The sequence below is a fragment of the Nothobranchius furzeri genome, chromosome 17 (genome assembly GCF_043380555.1).
Source record: "Nothobranchius furzeri strain GRZ-AD chromosome 17, NfurGRZ-RIMD1, whole genome shotgun sequence".
Classification (NCBI taxonomy): Eukaryota; Metazoa; Chordata; class Actinopteri; order Cyprinodontiformes; family Nothobranchiidae; genus Nothobranchius; species Nothobranchius furzeri.
The window spans coordinates 22687549-22707495 of record NC_091757.1 but is presented as its reverse complement, the minus strand read 5'-3'; the positions used below and the strand labels follow the sequence as shown (position 1 = coordinate 22707495).

Here is a 19947-nt window from a genome sequence, read left to right as displayed (position 1 = left end):
ATATAAATATATAACAAGCTTTTTATTTTTTTAATTGTGTATTTGTTAAATTAAATATGTACGCGAGTTACTACCTGCAACTAATAAGCAACTAACCAACCATAGCTAACTGCTTTGGATATTAAAAACATTTCAGATATCAGCCCGATAGCTACAGTTAGTTGACTAACATTTAAACTTGAAATTTGAACAGAACAGCGCTACGCCCTCTGTTATCCTGGCGGGGATTTGCCTTGCAACACTCCCCAGGAGACGGAGAAGTCTGAGAGCAAAACGTCTCTGTCCGTGTGTGCGTCTCTCCCTCGTGGAGCTGAAGAAGTATAAGTTAGGCTTAAGTCATCACACACCGGTGAAATCACATCTCTAAATTTGACCCATCCCCATGGGGAGCAGTGAGCTGGTCTCAGGAACTATTAGGTGGTTTAACCCCCCAATCCACTTCTTAAAGCTGAGTGTCAAGCAGGGAGGCATTGGGTCCCATTTTTAAAGTCTTTGGTATGAACCAACTAGGATGTGATCTCCCAGTCCCAGGGTGGACACTCTACCACTAGGCCACTAAGAAGGTTGCAGTGTCATCAATGTGGTTTGGTTTCACGTCACCTTTCAGGGCAGAGTTTGATTGCTCTGTCTGCTTACGTGCACCGGCAGGATGAATCCTAAAGGATCTGCAGGACTTAGTGAAGATACATCACACAGATGAGGTGGACTGTCTGGATGTCTGTCCCAGTTCTGAACTTGCTACACATTTATTTTCCTCCTTGCTACATTTGCAGAACCAGTCCAGTTGCTTGATTCTAAAAAACACTTTAGCTTTAGCTCATGACTGCTAGCAATGCTGTCCCCTTTGAACACACCTTGAAGCCTGAAGCAACCACTAATGGTTATAACAACAAATCATCCCCTTTAAGTAATATCAAAGTCCATTGTTTCACCAGACTGCAACTGTTGGGAGCTAGAAGAAAACACACACATGCAGAAAATTAGTGAAAGCTCAGTTGGAGTCACTCTGAATTGAAATGTACGACTTTGGCTACAAAGTTTTATATCTTATTGGCTCACACGGGGCCATTCATTTTAGAGCAGGACAAATTTCCTTCCCACAATTTAGTCAGTGTCTAAATTACATCTCATTGTTTCAGACTGATTCTCATTCCCTTCACAAGCTGGTCACCTCATACATTTGGAGAGCTAGGGAAGGTAGTGATAAAGTCTAGGCTTAAAGGAACTTACACTTTCTAGTTTTATGCTCCGCCCACTTCATGTCAAATGTGCCAGTTACCATTTTACCATTGTGTCAATTAAAAAACACAAAAATAGTTTCTCCAGGTGTGGCTGACTCCGGCGGTCCACTTACTTTACTGCTGTTTAAATATGAAAGTTTCTAATACATTTAGGTGTAACTCATTTATTGATTCTGTTCAGGTAAGAGGGAGGGGCTTTCCATCCCACATCCGGGTTAGGGCTGTAGCGAAGACTCGATGACGTCGACGGCTTGATTCTAAAAATTCGTCAACGTCAGATCCGGTGGTAGACGCACCGCGTCCACTTGTTGCATCCCCAGGAGTTTGTAAATGGAGGTGGAATCTGCATGTTTTTCCTCTAGTTTGCCCTCTTCTCCGCCTTCACTAACATCTCCGCCAAATACCGAAGACCCTGAACAATGTCCGTCCGCTACTAGATTCCTTTCCTGTTTTGCCCGCCTTCGTCTCCCGGCAACGGACGACAACTTCCGGGGTCAGATGCGCTGCTCCGTCTCTACCGCAGATGTAGAAAATCACTGGGAGCGTTTCTCCCTTCATAAGGGAGCTTCTTTCAGACATTAGGAGAGCTGTTTTGGTGGTAGCAGTCTCTCCTCCGTGCTGGTCTGTTTGCTGGGTGGTTTATTTAAACTTGGTAACTTGAACTTAACATTGGTAAAGCTACTGTTAGCATCTTCGCTAACAGCTTCTTGCGTTGGGATAAGCTGTTACGTTTTGGTTTACAGTTCATCTTTTTTGTGGTGCAGATCTCCCTTTTATTCCATTTAGAGTGTTGTGGGTTTTCGGTTTAGTTTAAAATATCACCTTGAGTTTGGTTTAACCGCCCAGTTTAGAGTTTGGACCTTTGGAGATCCTAATGGGGCGACGGTGGCACAGGAGTTAAGTGCTCGCCTCGCAATCGGAAGGTCGCAGGTTCGAGACCCGCTCAGTCTGTCGCTGTCGTTGTGTCCTTGGGCAAGACACTTAACCCACGTTGCCTGCTGGTGGTGGTCGGAGGGACCGGTGGCGCCAGTGCTCGGCAGCCTCGCCTCTGTCAGTGCGCCCCAGGGCAGCTGTGGCTACATCGTAGCTCATCCCCACCAGTGTGTGAATGTGTGTGTGAATGGGTGAATGACTGATTGTGTTGTAAAGCGCCTTGGGGGGTTCCAGGACTCTAGAAGGCGCTATATCAAATACAGGCCATTTACCATTTACCATTTAATTTTGGTCCAGAACCCTGTAATCTTTGCCCAGAGGGACATCCCTACTTATTAGTACTTTTGTTTTAATTCCCCACAGGCAGAATTAGTTTTATTATTCCCAACCTGTGGATGGAAAGATTTATGGTTTTTTGTTTTTGTAAATAAACCTGTTTATCATTTTAACTTTTAAATCCCGTTTTTGTCCCTTCCTTTTTGCACACGAGCCAAACTCCCCAGGAAGAGTCATAACACCACTCGCCTCAGGCACATAAGTGACCAAAACAAAGCAGCATGGAGACACTCCGTCTCCAACCACCTCTCAGGCAGCAGCCTGCACTCCCAAGTTCTACGCGTCACCAGAACATAACCAACCAACACAATAAAAGCAGTGTTATACAAAATGGAAGGCCTGTAGTGTTTATTCTCTTACAGTAACAATTCATCAATTTTTTTGAGGAATTATTTGAGATTTTCTGGTTTTTGTTAATTGTGCAATAGAAAAATAATCATTAGATTAATTTTCTAAATAGTCATTAGAATAGTCGAATATTCGATAAAATAATCGTCAGAATAATCGTTTTAAAAATAATCGTTTACCCCAGCCCTCCGGGTATCAGACTCTGGAGTATGGTAATGTGTTTGCTGTGTTTAGACCAATGGTTGAAACTAGGGATGAGCCGGATACTCGTTTCAGACGGGATCCGGTACGGATAAAGCATTTTTGATGAGTACGAGCATGAAACGAGTAAAACTCGTAAATATCTGTAATCGGGCTGAAGGAAAATCCTCATTGGGTAACTGAATGTCTTCACGCTCTGTGATTGGCCAGTCAAATAGAGCGCCCGCCCCTCCCTACACACAAAACTGCAGCCGGGAGCTCACAGCTCAGTCCGCGTCCGGTCCATCCACGCACACACACAGACAGTAACGGATCTCTCTGTGCTTGCTTCACTGATCACGTTTCTTCAGTACTCCCTATGTTTTCTTCAGTTTGCTTCTTTTTAAAGTTATTTAAAGTTACTTTTTTCGTAACGTACGTGGTGCTTTTGACAAGACAGAGCTGAAAACGGCTCGTGCTGCGTCAGTCACTGCCTCCGCTCTGGTCGGGTTTTTTTCCCCTCTCTCGCTCCTCTTCCTCAGGATCCACTCCCTCTTTCCTAATCACTCTCTCTCTTTCTTTACATTTTTTAATCACAATTGTCTACTTTTTGCACATTTTAAATATATTTTAATCATTTTCTAAATTCTTTTTTCTATTTTACATGTTTTGTTTTTGTGAAGCGCCCTGTGATTTTTTATCTTGAGAGGCGCTGTAGAAAAGATCTTTTCTTCTCTCTCTTAATTCATGCACTTAAATATTAATGTTCTGATTTTATTGAAAACTTGTTCTGTAACAGTTCCTTTACTATTGTGGTCAAAAACATTTAATCTCAACTCGAAGGCTGCTCTGAAAATAGTTTTCAAATAAACAATACACATAGCAACTTCTGATCAGACTTAAAATAACGTATCAATGTAAACCACACCCACTTCCGGTTAAACTACACCCACTTCCGGGTTAGGCCACGCCCACTCCAAGTACAGATACAGATCATTTAGATCACATATGTCAGAGTCAAGGCCAAATCCGGCCCCGAACGAATTATCAGTGGCCCCCGGGATGATATTTGATTAGTATTAGAACCGGCCCGCAGGCCGTAGCCGCCCGCTGGTTTTTTGCATGCACCAATACTACATTTCCCACAATGCAACGGTAACCCGCGAACTCACTGCAGCGCAGCCGCAGCAAGCGGACTTTGGCTTCATCATTCATTAGCAGTCAGAGCAGACGTCGACTTTCATCTATCTCCTCCCTAAAAAATGGCTAAACGGAAGGTGGATGCTGAGAACAGGGGGTTTCAAGCTAGGTGGGAGGCAGAGTACATGTTCACTGAGGTAAATGGCAAACCTGTGTGCATAGGCGTCATTTTAACCGGGACGCCGGGGACATGTCCCCGGCAAAATTTGTGATTGGCAGCTGTGTCCCCCCCACTTTAAAAAAAGCCTGCTGATGAGGATTTTTGTTTTACCAGCTCAGATCTTGCGCACACACACACACACACACACACACACACACACACACACACACACACACACACACACACACACACACACACACACATATCCAGGGGTCGGCAACCTGTTCCCATCAAAGAGCCATTATTACCCGTTTCCCACAGTAAAGAAAACACTGGGAGCCACAGCAGCTGCAGCGTTGTGGGCGGGGCCTACCCTCAGACAGCAGAGAGCTGCTCACAACCACGTGACAGCAGCCGGTACCGGTCGCTCGCATGGGCATCGCACCCGTGGGGGATTCAACACCCACACTTTTCCTTCTGTTCTGCTCACCTCCACACCAGTCTGGTTTCTCTATGTCGCACTCACTCTGTTTGCCTCATCTCCTTCTCCTGACAGCCGATGTCGGGTTTCCAGGAGAGCAGGAGAGCGAGGGACGGAAGAGCTCGACTGAATTCATAATTTTACATCTTGACATTAGCTGTACAAAGTCTGAGTTTGATAAGTGAAGAACAACAATTTGCAGAGGTTTATAACAGGCGCGGCGCCAGGTTTTCATTTTTGGGTGGGCCACGGTAATTCTGGACGGACCTTAATAAGCAGTGACTTAGTGAAGCAGGCAGGTCGCGCTAGAAAATTTTGTTTAAAAAGACGTCATAAATGTTTTCCCCCGTCATTTTTATTTCTAAAATATGAAGTAAAAACTCCCAATTAAATTTTCATTCATTTGTCATTAACATGTAGTCTACACCCGTGCGTTAAGTGGACCATCTTCCAGTAAAAGCAAAGCTTCCAGCCCACCTCTCCAAATGCGTAAAATGTGCATCAGCCGCTAGTTAGGCGCGCCGCGTGCACCGTCAGCTACGTCAGCCCAGGCAAGAGCAGAGCAACTAGAGAGAGAATAGAGGATAATTGTGTCTGGATGTGGATGGAGATTACGTTTTACAGCAGCCTGATCATCATTTAAATACGTAAACCATCACCTGTCTTCTAGTCCACGCTATCAGCATTATTTTAATTGGTGTGTGTGTGTGTGTGTGTGTGTGTGTGTGTGTGCGTGTGTGTGTGTGTGTGTGTGTGTGTGTTCCACTTCAAACACTGGTCTAACCAACCAGACCAGCGTGTCCAGTAACATATTAATGTTACACTTCATGTAGGCTAGGAACGTTCCACCTGCCGTGGCCCGACCGCTTCTGCTCCACATAAACTTTGTGCGTAATCAAATGTCTCTACAGGTGCTTTATGAGCTGAAGAGCTATTCTGCCTCAGACTGGATGCGTCATGCGTCTCCATATTAGAGACAGGAACAAGCGCTGTTCAGCCAAAGTTTCATAATTTCATAAAAAGAACATTTTTCCAGGTGACACATCCCTCAGAGAGACCGGGTTTCCAGAACGCTTCAGTGGGAAGAAATCATCGCATGCACCGTGGTTCTGCGCTGCGAACCCCTCTACAGATCTTCAGCCCACTGTCCACCGTGGGCGCTCCGAGCCACGCTGAACACAGTGTCCAGTATAAAGTTCTGGTGTTCTGATGGGAATCAAGTTACCTCTGCGATGTGCGCAACGATTAAAATGTCAGCTCATCCATGCGCATCAGTGTGCGTCGGGGTAATTCTTTCAAAACAACCGACATCCTCGAGTTTATCCGTCAATATGTGGCAAGGTGAATAAACGAGGGCCCGGGCGGGATTCGATCCCCAGACTCCCGGGTGAGAGTCATACGCTCTAACCAGTCAGCCAAAGGGACATCCCCTTGGCCAAGTAGCCAGGGTGCATTATCTATCGGGACACTGTGACAGGACACTCACACTGCCACACCTGATTATGAAACTTTGGCTGAATAGTGCTTGTTCCTGTCTCCAATGTGGCGACACATCCAGGAACCGTCTGAGGAGAAGCCCAGAATCTCACATCCTCTTCAGCTCAGAATGCGCCTATGATTACGCACAAGCGTGACGCGTCAACCCGGTCTCACAGTAAGACCGGGTTGGACCTGTTCAGGTTTACGCAGACAATCTTTACATTTAGAATTAGCATACAGATGTAAAATTAATGCAGTAAAATGTAAACCTTTTTATTTAAATATCCATTCATTATTTTACAAACACAGAGAGCCGCATCAGATGGACGGAAGAGCCGCATGCGGCTCCAGAGCCGCCGACCCCTGTGCTAGCCTACTTTATTGTAGGAATTGACAAAATTCTCAGCTCTACTGACTCTCAGAAACTATTTTCAACATTCAAAACTCTTCTCAACCCTCCTTCTCCACCTCCTACCAACAATCTATCAGCTGACACCTTTGCCTCATTCTTCACTGACAAAGTGGCAGCGATAAGAAAACAGTTTACTCTTTGTCCCCCTAGATCTTTGTCCCCCCTCCCCCTGCCACACCTGGTGTGGGGGCTTGTGCCTTGGTCTGCCTGAGTGTTCGTGGCAACCGGGTCTGGGGGTTTAAGATTCAGGCATCTGCCTGATAGATCCCGGTGGCTGCCTGGTGGGGTCTGGGTCCCTGGGCTCTGCTGGGTGTCCGGCGGGGGTGGTCGCCCCTGGGTCCCGGGTCGCTGGGTCCCGGGCTCGGCCGGCTAGGGGGTGGGAGGCTGCGGGCGGGCCTGTGGGCTTGCCGCTGATATCTCCGGGGACTCTGCCGGCTGCTGGTTGTGGCCCCCCGGGGCGATCCTCTGTGCCTCTCGAGGGGGGCGGGGGCCTTCCTGGTTGCAGTCTCCTTGGGGTTCCTGTGTTCTGGGGCAGCGCCTGGATCTCTGGGACTTGGAGCTCCCCCCGTCTCCTGCGCATCTTCGGGGGGGCGGATCTGTGGTCCCTCACACTCTCTGTTGGGCGCTCCTATAGAGAAACCTTACATAAACAAGCGCGTGTACACACACAGGTGCTCACATGGTGCTCTCAAAAGTATGGGCTTGGGCACGTTAAACACAGGTCTTAAGACTATGGTGGGCACTTAATGCACTGTGATTTATTATCGTGATTCTTCAGTTAAGCAATATTGATTATATATATATTTTTTTCTTTTCATCAAGTTGACGCAGTGATAGGTAGATCTTATTGTATTGTTGTCGTGTCCCTTTTTTTGTGTCCCTTTGTTTTTTTTTTTTGTCTTTTTTTTCTGCAGGTCTAGAAGCAGACTCTTGTTCATTTTTGTTTATTTTTGTGGAACACCCCCCCCCCCCCCCCTCTCTCTCCCCACCTTTTCTTTTCCTTTCTCTTTCACCTCTGACTCCGTGTCTGGTCGGAATTACAAAGCATTCAACAACAATAACAATAAAGTTTTAATTATCAGGCGTGACATTAAAAGCAAACGCTTTGATGCTCCACCTGAGAATAAATCTGTAAGGCTTGTCACCAGCATTCAGACATCAATTCTGCTTGCTTCACAGCCAGACAGGACACGTTAAAAAAAAAAAATAAATAAATAAAAAAAAAAAAGAAAACAGTTTACTCAACTGGCCACTCCTGAACATTCACTACCACAAACTCCTTCTAGCCCAACCATCTCAGGCCCTACTGCTTCATTTTCCTCTTTTTCCCCTCTCACTGAGAACTGTGTGTCCAAGCTTCTCGCATGCAGCCGCTCTACTACATGCCCACTTGACCCCATTCCGACTAAGCTGCTCCAAGCTATTTGCTCCCACAGTAGCCACAGCAGTCACACATGTGATCAATGCATCACTGACATCCGGTACATTTCCCACCTCTCTCAAGCATGCTCAGGTTAAACCGCTGCTAAAAAACCATCTCTTCATCCAAATCATGCGGAGAACTACCGACCTATCTCTCTCCTCCCTTTTCTGTCCAAAATAATGGAAAGGGTGGCTTTCAAGCAGATTACAGAATACCTCTCACAAAACTGTCTACTTGACCCTTACCAATCTGGGTTCAAAAAGGGCCACTCCACTGAAACTGCTTTGTTAGCAGTGACTGAATCCTTAAAAGAAGCTAGAGCGACTGGCAAATCCTCAGTGCTTATCCTGCTCGACTTATCGGCTGCATTTGTCAACCATGGCTTCCTTTTGTCCGCACTCGCTACCATGGGCATCACAGAGAAAGCACACGCCTGGTTTGAATCTTACCTCACAGGACGATCATTCAGCGTATCTTGGCTTGGACAATCCTCTACCGTGCACCATCTTGCCACAGGAGTCCCCCAGGGCTCTGTATTAGGACCTCTTCTCTTTGCCATATACGCCACCTCACTGGGTGAGATCATTCGATCACATGGCTTCTCCTACCACTGCTATGCAGATGACACGCAGCTCTATCTGTCATTTCCACCGGACGACCACACTATCTCAGCACGAATATCAAACTCTCTCTCTGACAGATCAAAATGGATGAAATCCCACCATCTCCAACTCAACCTCTCTAAAACTGAACTACTTCTCATCCCAGCAAAACCATCCATTCAGCACAATATCTCAATCCAGAATGACTTCCTATCTCTGGCTCCTTCAAAGGCAGTTCGAAATCTGGGTGTTGTGATTGATGAACACCTGACCTTTAAAGATCATGTTGCCTCTGTTGCTCGTTCATGCCGCTTTGCGCTGTACAACATACGTAAGATCAGACCATACCTAACACAACATGCCACCCAGCTCCTGGTGCAATCTACTGTCATCTCCCGCCTCGATTACTGCAATGCTCTTCTAACTGGTCTTCCAGGCTGTACTGTGAGACCTCTTCAAATGGTCCAGAACGCAGCGGCGCGTCTGGTCTTCAATCAGCCTAAAAGAGCACACGTCACCCCTCTGTTCATTGAGCTCCACTGGCTACCGCTAGCAGCATGCATCAAATTCAAACTGCTAACACTAGCATACAAAGTCCGAGATGGTACGGCTCCCATCTACCTGAATCCTCTTGCAAAGGCTTACGTCTCGGCCCGGCCGCTCCGGTCATCACAGGATCATCGGCTAGCGGTGCCTACACCACGCTCAGGACAATCCAGACTCTTCTCATGCATCGTTCCACAAATGTGGAATGACCTTCCTAACACTACCAGAACTGCGGCTTCCTTTTCTATTTTCAAGAAACTCCTGAAGACCCTGCTCTTCAGAGAGCATCTTCTTAACTAGCACCTTGTCTGCACCCGTCCCCCCTCTCTACTGTCCACTCCTTGTTCCCTCCTCTCCATGACTGATGTCAATTTGTTGTTGTTACTATTGTTGTTAGCCTCAAGGGCAAAATGCCGATTATCACTTTTAAGTCGCTTTGGACAAAAGCGTCTGCTAAATACATAAACATAAACATAAACATTTATTGTCCCCAGCAATTTTTAAACCCCACTCAAGCGTATGGTTATTGTCCCCAGCAATTCTGACAACAAACTGACGCCCTTGCCTGTGTGTCTTCTGTGTGGAGAAAGTTTGGCTGTAATGAAAGAATATAATCTAAGAAGGCACCATGAAACGTCTAAGAAATACACAGACAAAGACAAAAATATGGACACGGAACAAAGGCTACAGAAGGTGGAAGAATTAAAACGAGGCCTTAAGTCCCAGCAGGCTCTGTTCACAAAAGCAAAATCACAAAGTGAAGCTGCCGTCAGGGCGAGTTTTTTTGTGGCAGAAGAGGTCGCAAAATCCGCTCGGCCATTTACCGAGGGAGAGTTTATCAAAAACTGTATGCTTAAAGTTTGTAACGCAGTGTGCCCAGACAACATGCAACTACTTTCAAACGTGAGCCTGAGCAGAAACACTGTGGCTGAACGTGTAGACCAGCTTTCCACCGATCTAAAGGAACAGCTTGTTAGTAGGGCTGGGGGTAAACGATTATTTTTAAAACGATTATTCTGACGATTATTTTATCGAATAGTCGACTATTCTAATGACTATTTAGAAAATTAATCTAATGATTATTTTTCTATTGCACAATTAACAAAAACCAGAAAATCTCAAATAAATTCCTCAAAAAAATTGATAAATTCTTACTGTAAGAGAATAAACATTACAGGCCTTCCATTTTGTATAACACTGCTTTTATTGTGTTGGTTGGTTATGTTCTGGTGACGTGTAGATCTTGGGAGTGCAGGCTGCTGCCTGAGAGGTGGTAGAAGTTGGAGTGTCTCCATGCTGCTTTGTTTTGGTCACTTATGTGCGTGAGGCGAGTGGTGTTACGGGTTAAACCAAACTCAGGTGATATTTTACACTAAACCAAAAACCCACAACACTCTAAATGTAATAAAAGGGAGATCTACACCACAAAAAAGATGAACTCTAAACCAAAATGTAACAGCTTATCCCAACGCAAGAAGCTGTTAGCGAAGATGCTAACAGTAGCTTTACCAACATTAAGTTCAAGTTACCAAGTTTAAATAAACCAAAAACACCCAACAGCAAACAGACCAGCACGGAGGAGAGACTGCTACCACCAAAACAGCTCTCCTCATGTCTGAAAGAAGCTCCTTTATGAAGGGAGAAGCGCTCCCGGTGATTTTCTACATCTGCGATAGACACGAAGCAGCGCATCTGACCCCGGAAGTTGTTGTCCGTTGCCGGGAGACGAAGGGGCAAAACAGGAAAATAATCTAGTAGAGGACGGACGTTGTTCCGGGTCTTCGGTATTTGGCGGAGATGTTAGTGAAGGCGGAGAAGAGGGCGAACTAGAGGAAAAACAGGCAGATTCCTCCTCTATTTACAAACTCCTGGGGATGCAACAAGTGGACGCGGTGCGTCGACTTCCGGATCTGACGTCGACAAATTTTTAGAATCGAGCCGTCGACTTCGTCGAGGCTTCGCTACAGCCCTACTTGTTAGAAAGGGAAAATGTTTCATTGCATATTCCCTTGCTGTGGATGAGAGCTCCACCGACATATCTGACGTTGCCCAACTGTCAATTTTTATTCGTGGAGTGGACTCCAGCCTGAGCATAACAGAAGAGCTTTTGGCATTACGTCCTATGCATGGCACAACTACAGGACAAGATCTGTATGAAGAGGTATCCAGATGTGTAAATGAGATGGGCCTGCCTTGGGAAAAACTCGTGGGATTGACGACAGATGGAGCACCCGCGATGTGTGGGCACAAGAGTGGATTGGTGGCAAGGATGCGTGAGAGGATGCAGGAGCAAAACGTCACAGGTGAGCTGGCAGCTTATCACTGCATAATACACCAGGAGTCGTTGTGGGGCAAAGCCTTGAAAATGGAACATGTAATGAGCACCATAACGCGGGCGGTTAACTTCATCAGAGCAAGAGGTTTAAATCACCGCCAGTTCAAGGCATTTCTGGGCGAGTTAGATACAGAGTATGGTGACTTGCCCTATCACACAGAGGGGCGATGGCTAAGCCAGGGAAAGGTGCTGCAAAGATTTTTCGAGCTGCGTGAGGAGATCTGTCTGTTCATGGAAAGCAAAGGGAAAGACACAACAGAGCTCCGACATGAAAATTTTCTGTGTGAAATGGCTTTTCTGTACGACATCACGAGCTGTGGGAGACGCAGATGCGGAAAGAAAACTTGAGCCACTTTCCCAGCTGCCAGACCATGAAAGAGAAGCTCTCTACCGCTGTGTTCCCGAGTTCACAGTTTGCTGACAAACTCAACATACTTGCTGCCGACTTCCGACGCCGATTTGCTGACTTTGAAGCCCAAAAATGCAGGTTTCAACTGCCCAGCAATCCTTTTGCAGTTGACGTGGAAAGCGCACCACCAAACCTACAAATGGAGTTGATTGAGCTTCAGTGCAATGACACATTGCAGGAAAAGTATGAGAGAGTGGGTGCTGCTGAGTTTGCACGTTTCATTCCCGACACAATGGCCGAGCTGCGCTTCCAAGCTGCTCAGACGCTCTCTATGTTTGGCAGCACATACCTGTGCGAACGACTGTTCTCTTTGATGAAGCTAAACAAAACACCACACAGGAGCCGGCTCAATGATCAGCATCTTCACTCAATCTTGAGGATTTCCTCAGCTCAGAGCCTTACTCCGAACATTGATGAGCTTGTACAAAAGATGAGACACCATCAAGTATCAGGCTCATCCTCAGACAAGTGAGCATCACAGAGCATTAACGTATTTTTAGTTTTTAATTCTGTTGAAATTTTACATTTGTTTCTACAAGACGTGATTTTTCTTTAAAGGAAGTATTGTTTTGTCAGTGTGCCATATATGTTTGCATTTTATTTTATTTTATTGTATTGTATTTTATTTATTTATATTTATTTTAGTTAATGGACTCAGGGGAAATTGCAGATAAGAGCCTTGAGAAAGAATTTGATTTATTCTACATTTTTTGATTTTACTATTTGAAGCAGTAATTGGTAGGATAATAGAGCAGCACAATATTGCATTTTCAGTGTATAATGCATGCAGTTTCATTTATGCATTTATCTTGATATAAGGAACATGTTTTGTTTGAAAATGATTTCTTTTTAATTTACTGACAGAGTCATAAGAAAATATTACTTTATTCATTTAATGTACAGGACATGTGATTTTTCTTTGAAGGCAGTTTGTTCTCGTCTGTGTGCCTGCTGAAAAATGTTTTCCTGATTATTGATTTAATCATTAAATAATACACTGTGTTAGGTCTTGGTTCAATAGGCTACGTGCAATCATTTCAATATGTTTTAGTAAACACTGAACCAGTCCGGCCCTCGGCTTATAGCCAATTTGTTTTTTTGGCCCTCTGTGTATTTGACTTTGACATCCCTGATTTAGACGGTTGAACAGATACAGATACAGATACAGATACAGATACAGATACAGATACAGATAGTGGTGTACTCGCGCATCCCTAGTTGATACCATTTCCTTTAGAGTCCAGGTGACATGTAGTGAGGTCTGTTGTCCTGGATCCACTCAAAAGCCTTAGGCATGTTAAAAATGGCTCACTGGAGATGCAGTCCAACAACTTTTTAGATTATTTAAATTTTTTTTTTTTGTGCAACAAATCAGCCATTTTAAAATCTAAAGTCAAAGTTATTTCAACAGCAGCGAGAATCTTTATGCCAACTATTGGAGAAACAAAGTGGTAAAAAAATCCTCCTCATCTGATTTATGTTACAAGGTAAATATTTATCTCCTCTTCGGACCAGCCTGCATCATCATTCAGATACTCAAAGTGTTGTAGAACATAAGAGCTGAGAGTGGAAGCGGTTCTACCTGAACAGGAATGTAAACAAACGAGAGAGCCAACAAACACGAGGACACTCCAAGACTCCGGAAACTTGGGACAGCCACAGATGAGAGAGCACAATGAGACGACAGAGAGGACAGCAACAGAGACGACAACACAGAGAGGACGATGACGGAGACGACAACACAGACACGACAGAGATGACGACACAGAGAGGAAACGACTGAGAGACGGCGACACAGTAACGATGACACAGAAAGACAACGACACAAAGACAACAGATAAATGACACAGAGGACGACACATAGCAACGACACAGAGAAAACACATAGCAACGACGACACAGAGAAAACACAAAGCAACGACGACACAGAGAAAACACATAGCAACGACGACACAGAGAAAACACAAAGCAACGACGACACAGAGAAAACACAAAGCAACGACGACACAGAGAAAACACATAGCAACGACGACACAGAGAAAACACATAGCAACGACGACACAGAGAAAACACATAGCAACGACGACACAGAGAGACGACGACACAGAGAGGCAACGACAGAGACGACACAAAGACGACAGAGAAATGACACAGAGAGGACGACATAAAGAAACGACGACACAGAGAGAAAACGATGACAAAGAGACGACAGAAAGACGAGAACACATAGCAACGATGGCAAAGAGATGACGACAGAGAGACGACGACACATAGCAACGATGGCAAAGAGATGACGACAGAGAGACGACGACACAAAGCAAAGTCGACAGAGATACAACAGAGAGACAATGATGCAAAGCAATGACAAAACAGAGACTACGACACAGAGACAGTGACACAGAGAGACGACAACATAGAGAGACGACGACGCAAAGATGACAGAAAAACGACAGAGGAGACGACACAAAGCAACGACGACACAGTCGACGACACAGAGAGAAAACGACAGAGAAACGACAACACAGAGGCAATGACAGAGACGACAACACATAGCAATGACGACACAGAGGCAGAAATGACACAGAGACGACGACACAAAGAGACGACGACACATAGCAACGACGACACAGAGAGAAAACGACAGAGGACGACACAGAGACATCGACACAGAGAGAAAACGACAGAGGACGACACAGAGGCAGAAATGACACAGAGACGACGACACAAAGAGACGACGACACAGAGAGACGACGACACAGAGAGAAAACGACAGAGGACGACACAGAGACATCGACACAGAGAGACGACGACAGAGAGAAAACAGAGACGACGACACAGAGAAAACGGCACAGAAATTACAAAAAAGGAGACAATGACACAGAGACAACAACACATAGCAATGACAACAGAGACACGACGACACAGATGACGACGATAAAAAGACGACAACGACACAGAGACGACGACACAGAGATACGACGACAGAGAGACGACGCAAAGAGACGACGACGACACAGAGACGACGACACAGAGATACGACGACACAGAGATACGACGACAGAGAGACGACACAAAGAGACGACGACGACACAGAGATACGACGACAGAGAGACGACGCAAAGAGACGACGACGACACAGAGATACGACGACAGAGAGACGACGCAAAGAGACGACGACGACACAGAGGACACACAGAGCAACAACGAGAAAGAGACGACAACACAAAGAGCTGACAGAGAGATGACAACCCAAAGCAACGACAACACAGAGTGCGTTTACATGCAGCCAGTAACCCTTTTAAAACCTGAATATTCACAATAACCCGGTTCCGCAGCCAAAAACCCGGATATGCTCATAACCGGGTTATTAAAAACCTGGGGTAACCCTTTTCTAACCCGAATGTTTGGTCGTGTAAACGCATACCGGGATATCCCCATCAAAGCGTGTGTTCTGCGCATGCTCTGTTCGCAAGGAATCTTGGTCTTTTGAGTAGAGAGACGTCTTGTATGCGCCAGAACACCGGAAGTAAACAACAAGTTGGGAGCAACATGGCGAGTCGCGGCACAGCACCACACTTTTGGAGTGACGAGGAAACTAAAGCGCAAACAAACGCGGTCGCTATCTCTTCTGAACTGGGAAACATGTTGTTTTCACGGATACCGGAACAAGAAGAACCGGAAATGACGCATATTGCGTCTGGACGTAGTCCATACGTCCTGACGCTACCCCAACGTCCGCATTTAGATCGGGTTATGCAAGTTAGGGGTAACTCTTTCTATTTATGCTTGTAAACGGGTTATTCTGATCAACTCAGAAACCCGAATACCGACCTTAACCCGATCATAACCCGGATATTGGCTGCATGTAAACGTAGTCATTGAGATACAACCACACAAAGCAGAGACAACGACAAAGACCCGAAGACAACGACAAAGACCCGACAGAGGCGACGGAGACAACGACAGAAGTGCACGATGCAGAGGAACAACGACAAAAAGAAACGATAGAGAAACTACACAAAGACACAACACAGACAGACGATGACACAACGAAATGACACAAACAAAATAATATACATAAAATATGATAAAACACTGAACTTCTCACAATAATTAAAACTTCAGATTTTTACTCAAAAGAACGAATATTATAGACTTTTATTCAGATTGTTCTACATCAAATGCTCTTTATTTGCTTTTGTTTGGCTTGTTTTGAAATAGCCACTACTTTCTACTCTCTTTATTTTTTACACTTACTGCTGATCGAAACGGTCTTTCTTGTCTTATTCAACTAAATGAGTTTTATTCCTATCACTAGTTCTACCTAGTGTCTGTTTGACATGATTCTTCTTGTTGATCTTCTGTGTCTTGAGTTACAGTATGAGAACACCATTGTATTGTGTGACACCATCTCTTGTGACAAAAAAATACTTGAACTTAACATTTAAAGAAGCTGCTGCTCGGAAAAGGAAGTCGGACGAGTTACACTCACTTTTCCTGTTCTAGTTTCCAGGTTTCTAGTTTGGCCTTCTTTGGTTTTTATTTAAATTCTTCACTGAATTCAGCCTGAATCCCTTCTTGCCTTTTTGAGTAAAACAAGTCACATATTTAAGGAAATATTGTTTAACATGAATTCAACAATAAACAATAATAATAAAATGGTTAAAATAGGCAAAGTGGTACATTCTGAACATGTCGAGGCATAAACAGAAAGAGTAACATTGAACAAAGAATCCTGAAATATTTCTTCCTGTTAAAAGGGAGTTTTCCTCTCCACTGTCGCTGCATGCTTGCTTAGTAGGAGGACTGCTGATGTTTCAGATGTTTGATGCAATCTGCTGGGTTCCTTATATAGGAAACTTTTTTTCTGACTGGCTTAATGAACTGACCTGCATTGGAACGTTTACTATGTGAAGTGCCTTGAGACGACTCCTGTCGTGATTTGGTGCTTTATAAATAAACTTGAATTTAAATGAACGTCCTGGAGACTAAACCTCCCCATGAAGAGCTGAGATGGGTTATTTTACACTTTTAAACAGGTTTCTGGACCACATTAGAGATAATTACTAGAGATAATTAAATCTCAGGTCTGATGTGTTCATGTTAACTAGACACACCTTTGAGTTTCACCTCGTGAGTATCTGTTTGTGTCAGATAATCACATCTCCACAGGTCAGAACAAACAAACAGGCATGAGTGAAACTAAATAACAGTCTAATAGGGTTGTCACGGTGTTAAAATCTAACCTCACGGTTGTTGTGACCAAAATTATCACGGTTTACAGTATTATCGTGGTATTTTTTTAAACGTGTTACATTTTCAAAATAAACCCTGTATATCAGGAAATATTGTCCTCAGTTTGTGTCTAAATTTTGCCTAAAATGTGTTATTTTGTAATTATGTTGTTTATTTGTTTACATTTTTCCCCTTTAGTCTTTAAAATACCAATATTTGCCCATAACTTTTTTTTTCTGCTTGATGTCATCATTTAAAAGTATTAGATCAGATGATACTCAGTACTCAAGTAGCCTTCTAATCAGATACTTTTTACCCTTACTTGAGTAATAAACCCTATATCAGGAAAATATTGTCCTCGGTTTGTGTCCTTCCAGTGAGCTTTGCAGATGTGGGAAAATGTCATCAGGCAGTAATCGTTGTTAAATTCATAATTATTCTCGGAGAGAGACCAACTCTTATCTGCCCCTGGGAGCCCCGTAATGCATAGCGTCATTTCAACATGGCGGTGTCCGCGACACGGTTTATATGCAGGTAGCGGCGCTGCGGCTGCTTTATATAGCGACTCGTTGCGTTCTCCCTCAACCCAAATCCTCGGATCACGCATTTTAGCTAAAACGCTAACGTTAGCTTGCCTTGCGTTGACTGTAGAGTTGTGGGTGATGGTCACGCAGATGTGTCATGAGATTTGAAGCGTTGCTGCCTTTCACAGACACTTTTTCTGCACGTGCTGCAAACAGGATAGCCGTCTTCTATCAGCTGTCCCTCGGCATTCTTCAAATATCCAAAAGATGCCCGTACTTCCCACTTTGTCTTCTTTGAGGGATAATAAATGTCCTCCTGAGTGCTGCCGTCTCCTTCTTTGGCCATTATTTCAGCTTTAGCTTCAAGAAAGTTTTGGTCGTAAACAACAAAGCGCGCATGTGCCGCCGGCAACTTCAGCAGATGATACGGTGGCTGGTAAGGGTCACCGCGCCTACACCGCAGCCACGGCAATCCACCAAGATAATTTTTTTTTAAACAAGACGGTTATTATTATTGTCTACTTTTTTACCGGGGTGCCACGTGTGACCACATCAGCCCAGGACCTTCACATCATATGCATGCTCGTTGTCATAATCAGGGTCTGGACCTGACTGCAGTCCATCTTCGTAACAGACCTGAGTGGGCAAACACTCACATTCGATGGCGTTTGGCACGTTGGAGAAGGTGTTCTGTTCACAGATGAGTCCCGGTTTTCACTGCTTAGGGCAGATGGCAGACTGTATGTGTGGCGTTGTGTGGGTGAGCGGTTTGCTGATGTCCACATTGTGGAACAAGTGGCCCATGTTTGAGGTGGGTACTGGTATGGGCAGGCGTACGTTATGGACAACAAACATAGCTATTGAAGAGGAGTGGACCAGCATTCCACAGGCCACAATCAACAACCTGATTAACTCTATGTGACAGAGATGTGTTGCCCTGCATGAGGCAAATGGTGGTCACACGAGATTCTGACTGGTTTTATGCCCCACCACCCCCCATACAGCAAAACTGTGTGCATGTCAGGGTGTCCTTTTATTGTGGGCAGTCTAAGGCACACCTGTACATTATTCATGCTGTCTAATCAGCCTTGATATGCCACACCTGTTAGGTGGGATGGATAATCTTGGTAAAGGAAAAGTGCTCACTGACACACATAGACAGATTTCAGAACACTATTAGAGTCATGGGTGTTTAGTGCATGTAGACAGTTTCAGATGTTTGAGTTCAGCTCATAAAAAATGCGAACAAAAACAAAAGTGTTGCGTTTATGTTTTTGTTCAGTGTACCTATACATTTATATAAAGTCTTCTTTTGTTAGCTAAATAGTTGAATAAACAGATTTTTCCATGAGTGGTCATAATGTTTTCAGCCAGCCTCCAGAATTTATGATCCGATTCAGAGTGAGGTGACCCGGATCGGTTCGGTACCAGCTAGCCTACAGACCAACAGCGCGGGTCTGGGATCATCCTCCTACTTCCTTGTTTTCTGTCCAGGTGTGTGCGGGACTATCCTACCTTTACACTGGATCGCCTGGTTTGCGTGGACCCGCACGGTTCCAGTCAGAGACTCTCCCGGAGTGTAAACCAGCTTGTTTTGGTCAAACGCGATCTCGAACTCCTGCAACTTCCCCATGTTGCTCTCACCGAAACTCACGGTCACCTGTTAACACAACCAGCGAGGTGCGACTGCACCTTCCTCTGACGCCGCTCCTTCGGTGACGTCACGGCGTCTCCATGAAATAGATTCAACACATCAACTCAAGAAAATAAATGTAATTACCTACAGCCGTTTGTCGGCTATAAATCCACTCTGCTGCGTCGTTGGGTATTAATAACAACAACAATAATAACAATATTACAAAAACAACAATAAAATATTGTTGATAATTATAACAACAACAACAACAATGATAATAATAGCAATCTGGCATTCATTGTAACATAAATGCATGAATTTTCATTTTTTTTAAATATTCAAAGTTAAATTTGGACCCCACCCACCCATGTGGTGTTTTGTATTAAGCTCAAGGCATGTTACTCCAGCTATGACCACCAGGTTAACTGTTGGACTGTGTGCCGTGTCACGCTCTTCAGTAAGGGCTTTATACTCCACTCACTCAGTCTGTTATTAAAGTCGCCGTTAAAGCAGGACGGCCTATTGAA

The 19947-nt window shown here is 44.6% G+C and overlaps 2 protein-coding genes across 4 annotated transcripts in view; one reads left to right on the top strand and one right to left on the bottom strand.

Moving 5' to 3' along the window:
- LOC107373571 (arrestin domain-containing protein 1) overlaps nt 1–19507 on the bottom strand; it is a 44722-nt gene extending 25215 nt beyond the window's left edge. For all 3 annotated transcript variants that reach the window (XM_015941698.3, XM_054734601.2, XM_054734602.2), the window contains exon 1: nt 19300–19507. In XM_015941698.3, coding sequence (XP_015797184.3) covers nt 19300–19417 — 118 coding nt within the window. In that variant the 5' untranslated portion in view covers nt 19418–19507. The remainder of the gene's footprint in view (nt 1–19299) is intronic.
- On the top strand, nt 4301–9581 carry LOC139063786 (uncharacterized). Its single transcript, XM_070546601.1, has 4 exons — nt 4301–4375; nt 6861–6923; nt 8067–8145; nt 8755–9581. The coding sequence occupies exons 1-4, from the start codon at nt 4301–4303 to the stop codon at nt 9579–9581; spliced, it is 1044 nt and encodes a 347-aa protein (XP_070402702.1).
- Nucleotides 19508–19947: the final 440 nt, after the last annotated feature.

Excerpts from the sequence above, each read along its gene's own strand:
- LOC139063786 (XM_070546601.1), top strand. The coding sequence starts at position 4,301 with ATGGCTAAACGGAAGGTGGATGCTGAGAACAGGGGGTTTCAAGCTAGG. Across the intron at positions 4,376-6,860 it reads CAGAGTACATGTTCACTGAG|ATCTTTGTCCCCCCTCCCCC; the intron begins GTAAATGGCAAA and ends TTGTCCCCCTAG. Across the intron at positions 6,924-8,066 it reads GTGCCTTGGTCTGCCTGAGT|CTTCTCGCATGCAGCCGCTC; the intron begins GTTCGTGGCAAC and ends TGTGTGTCCAAG.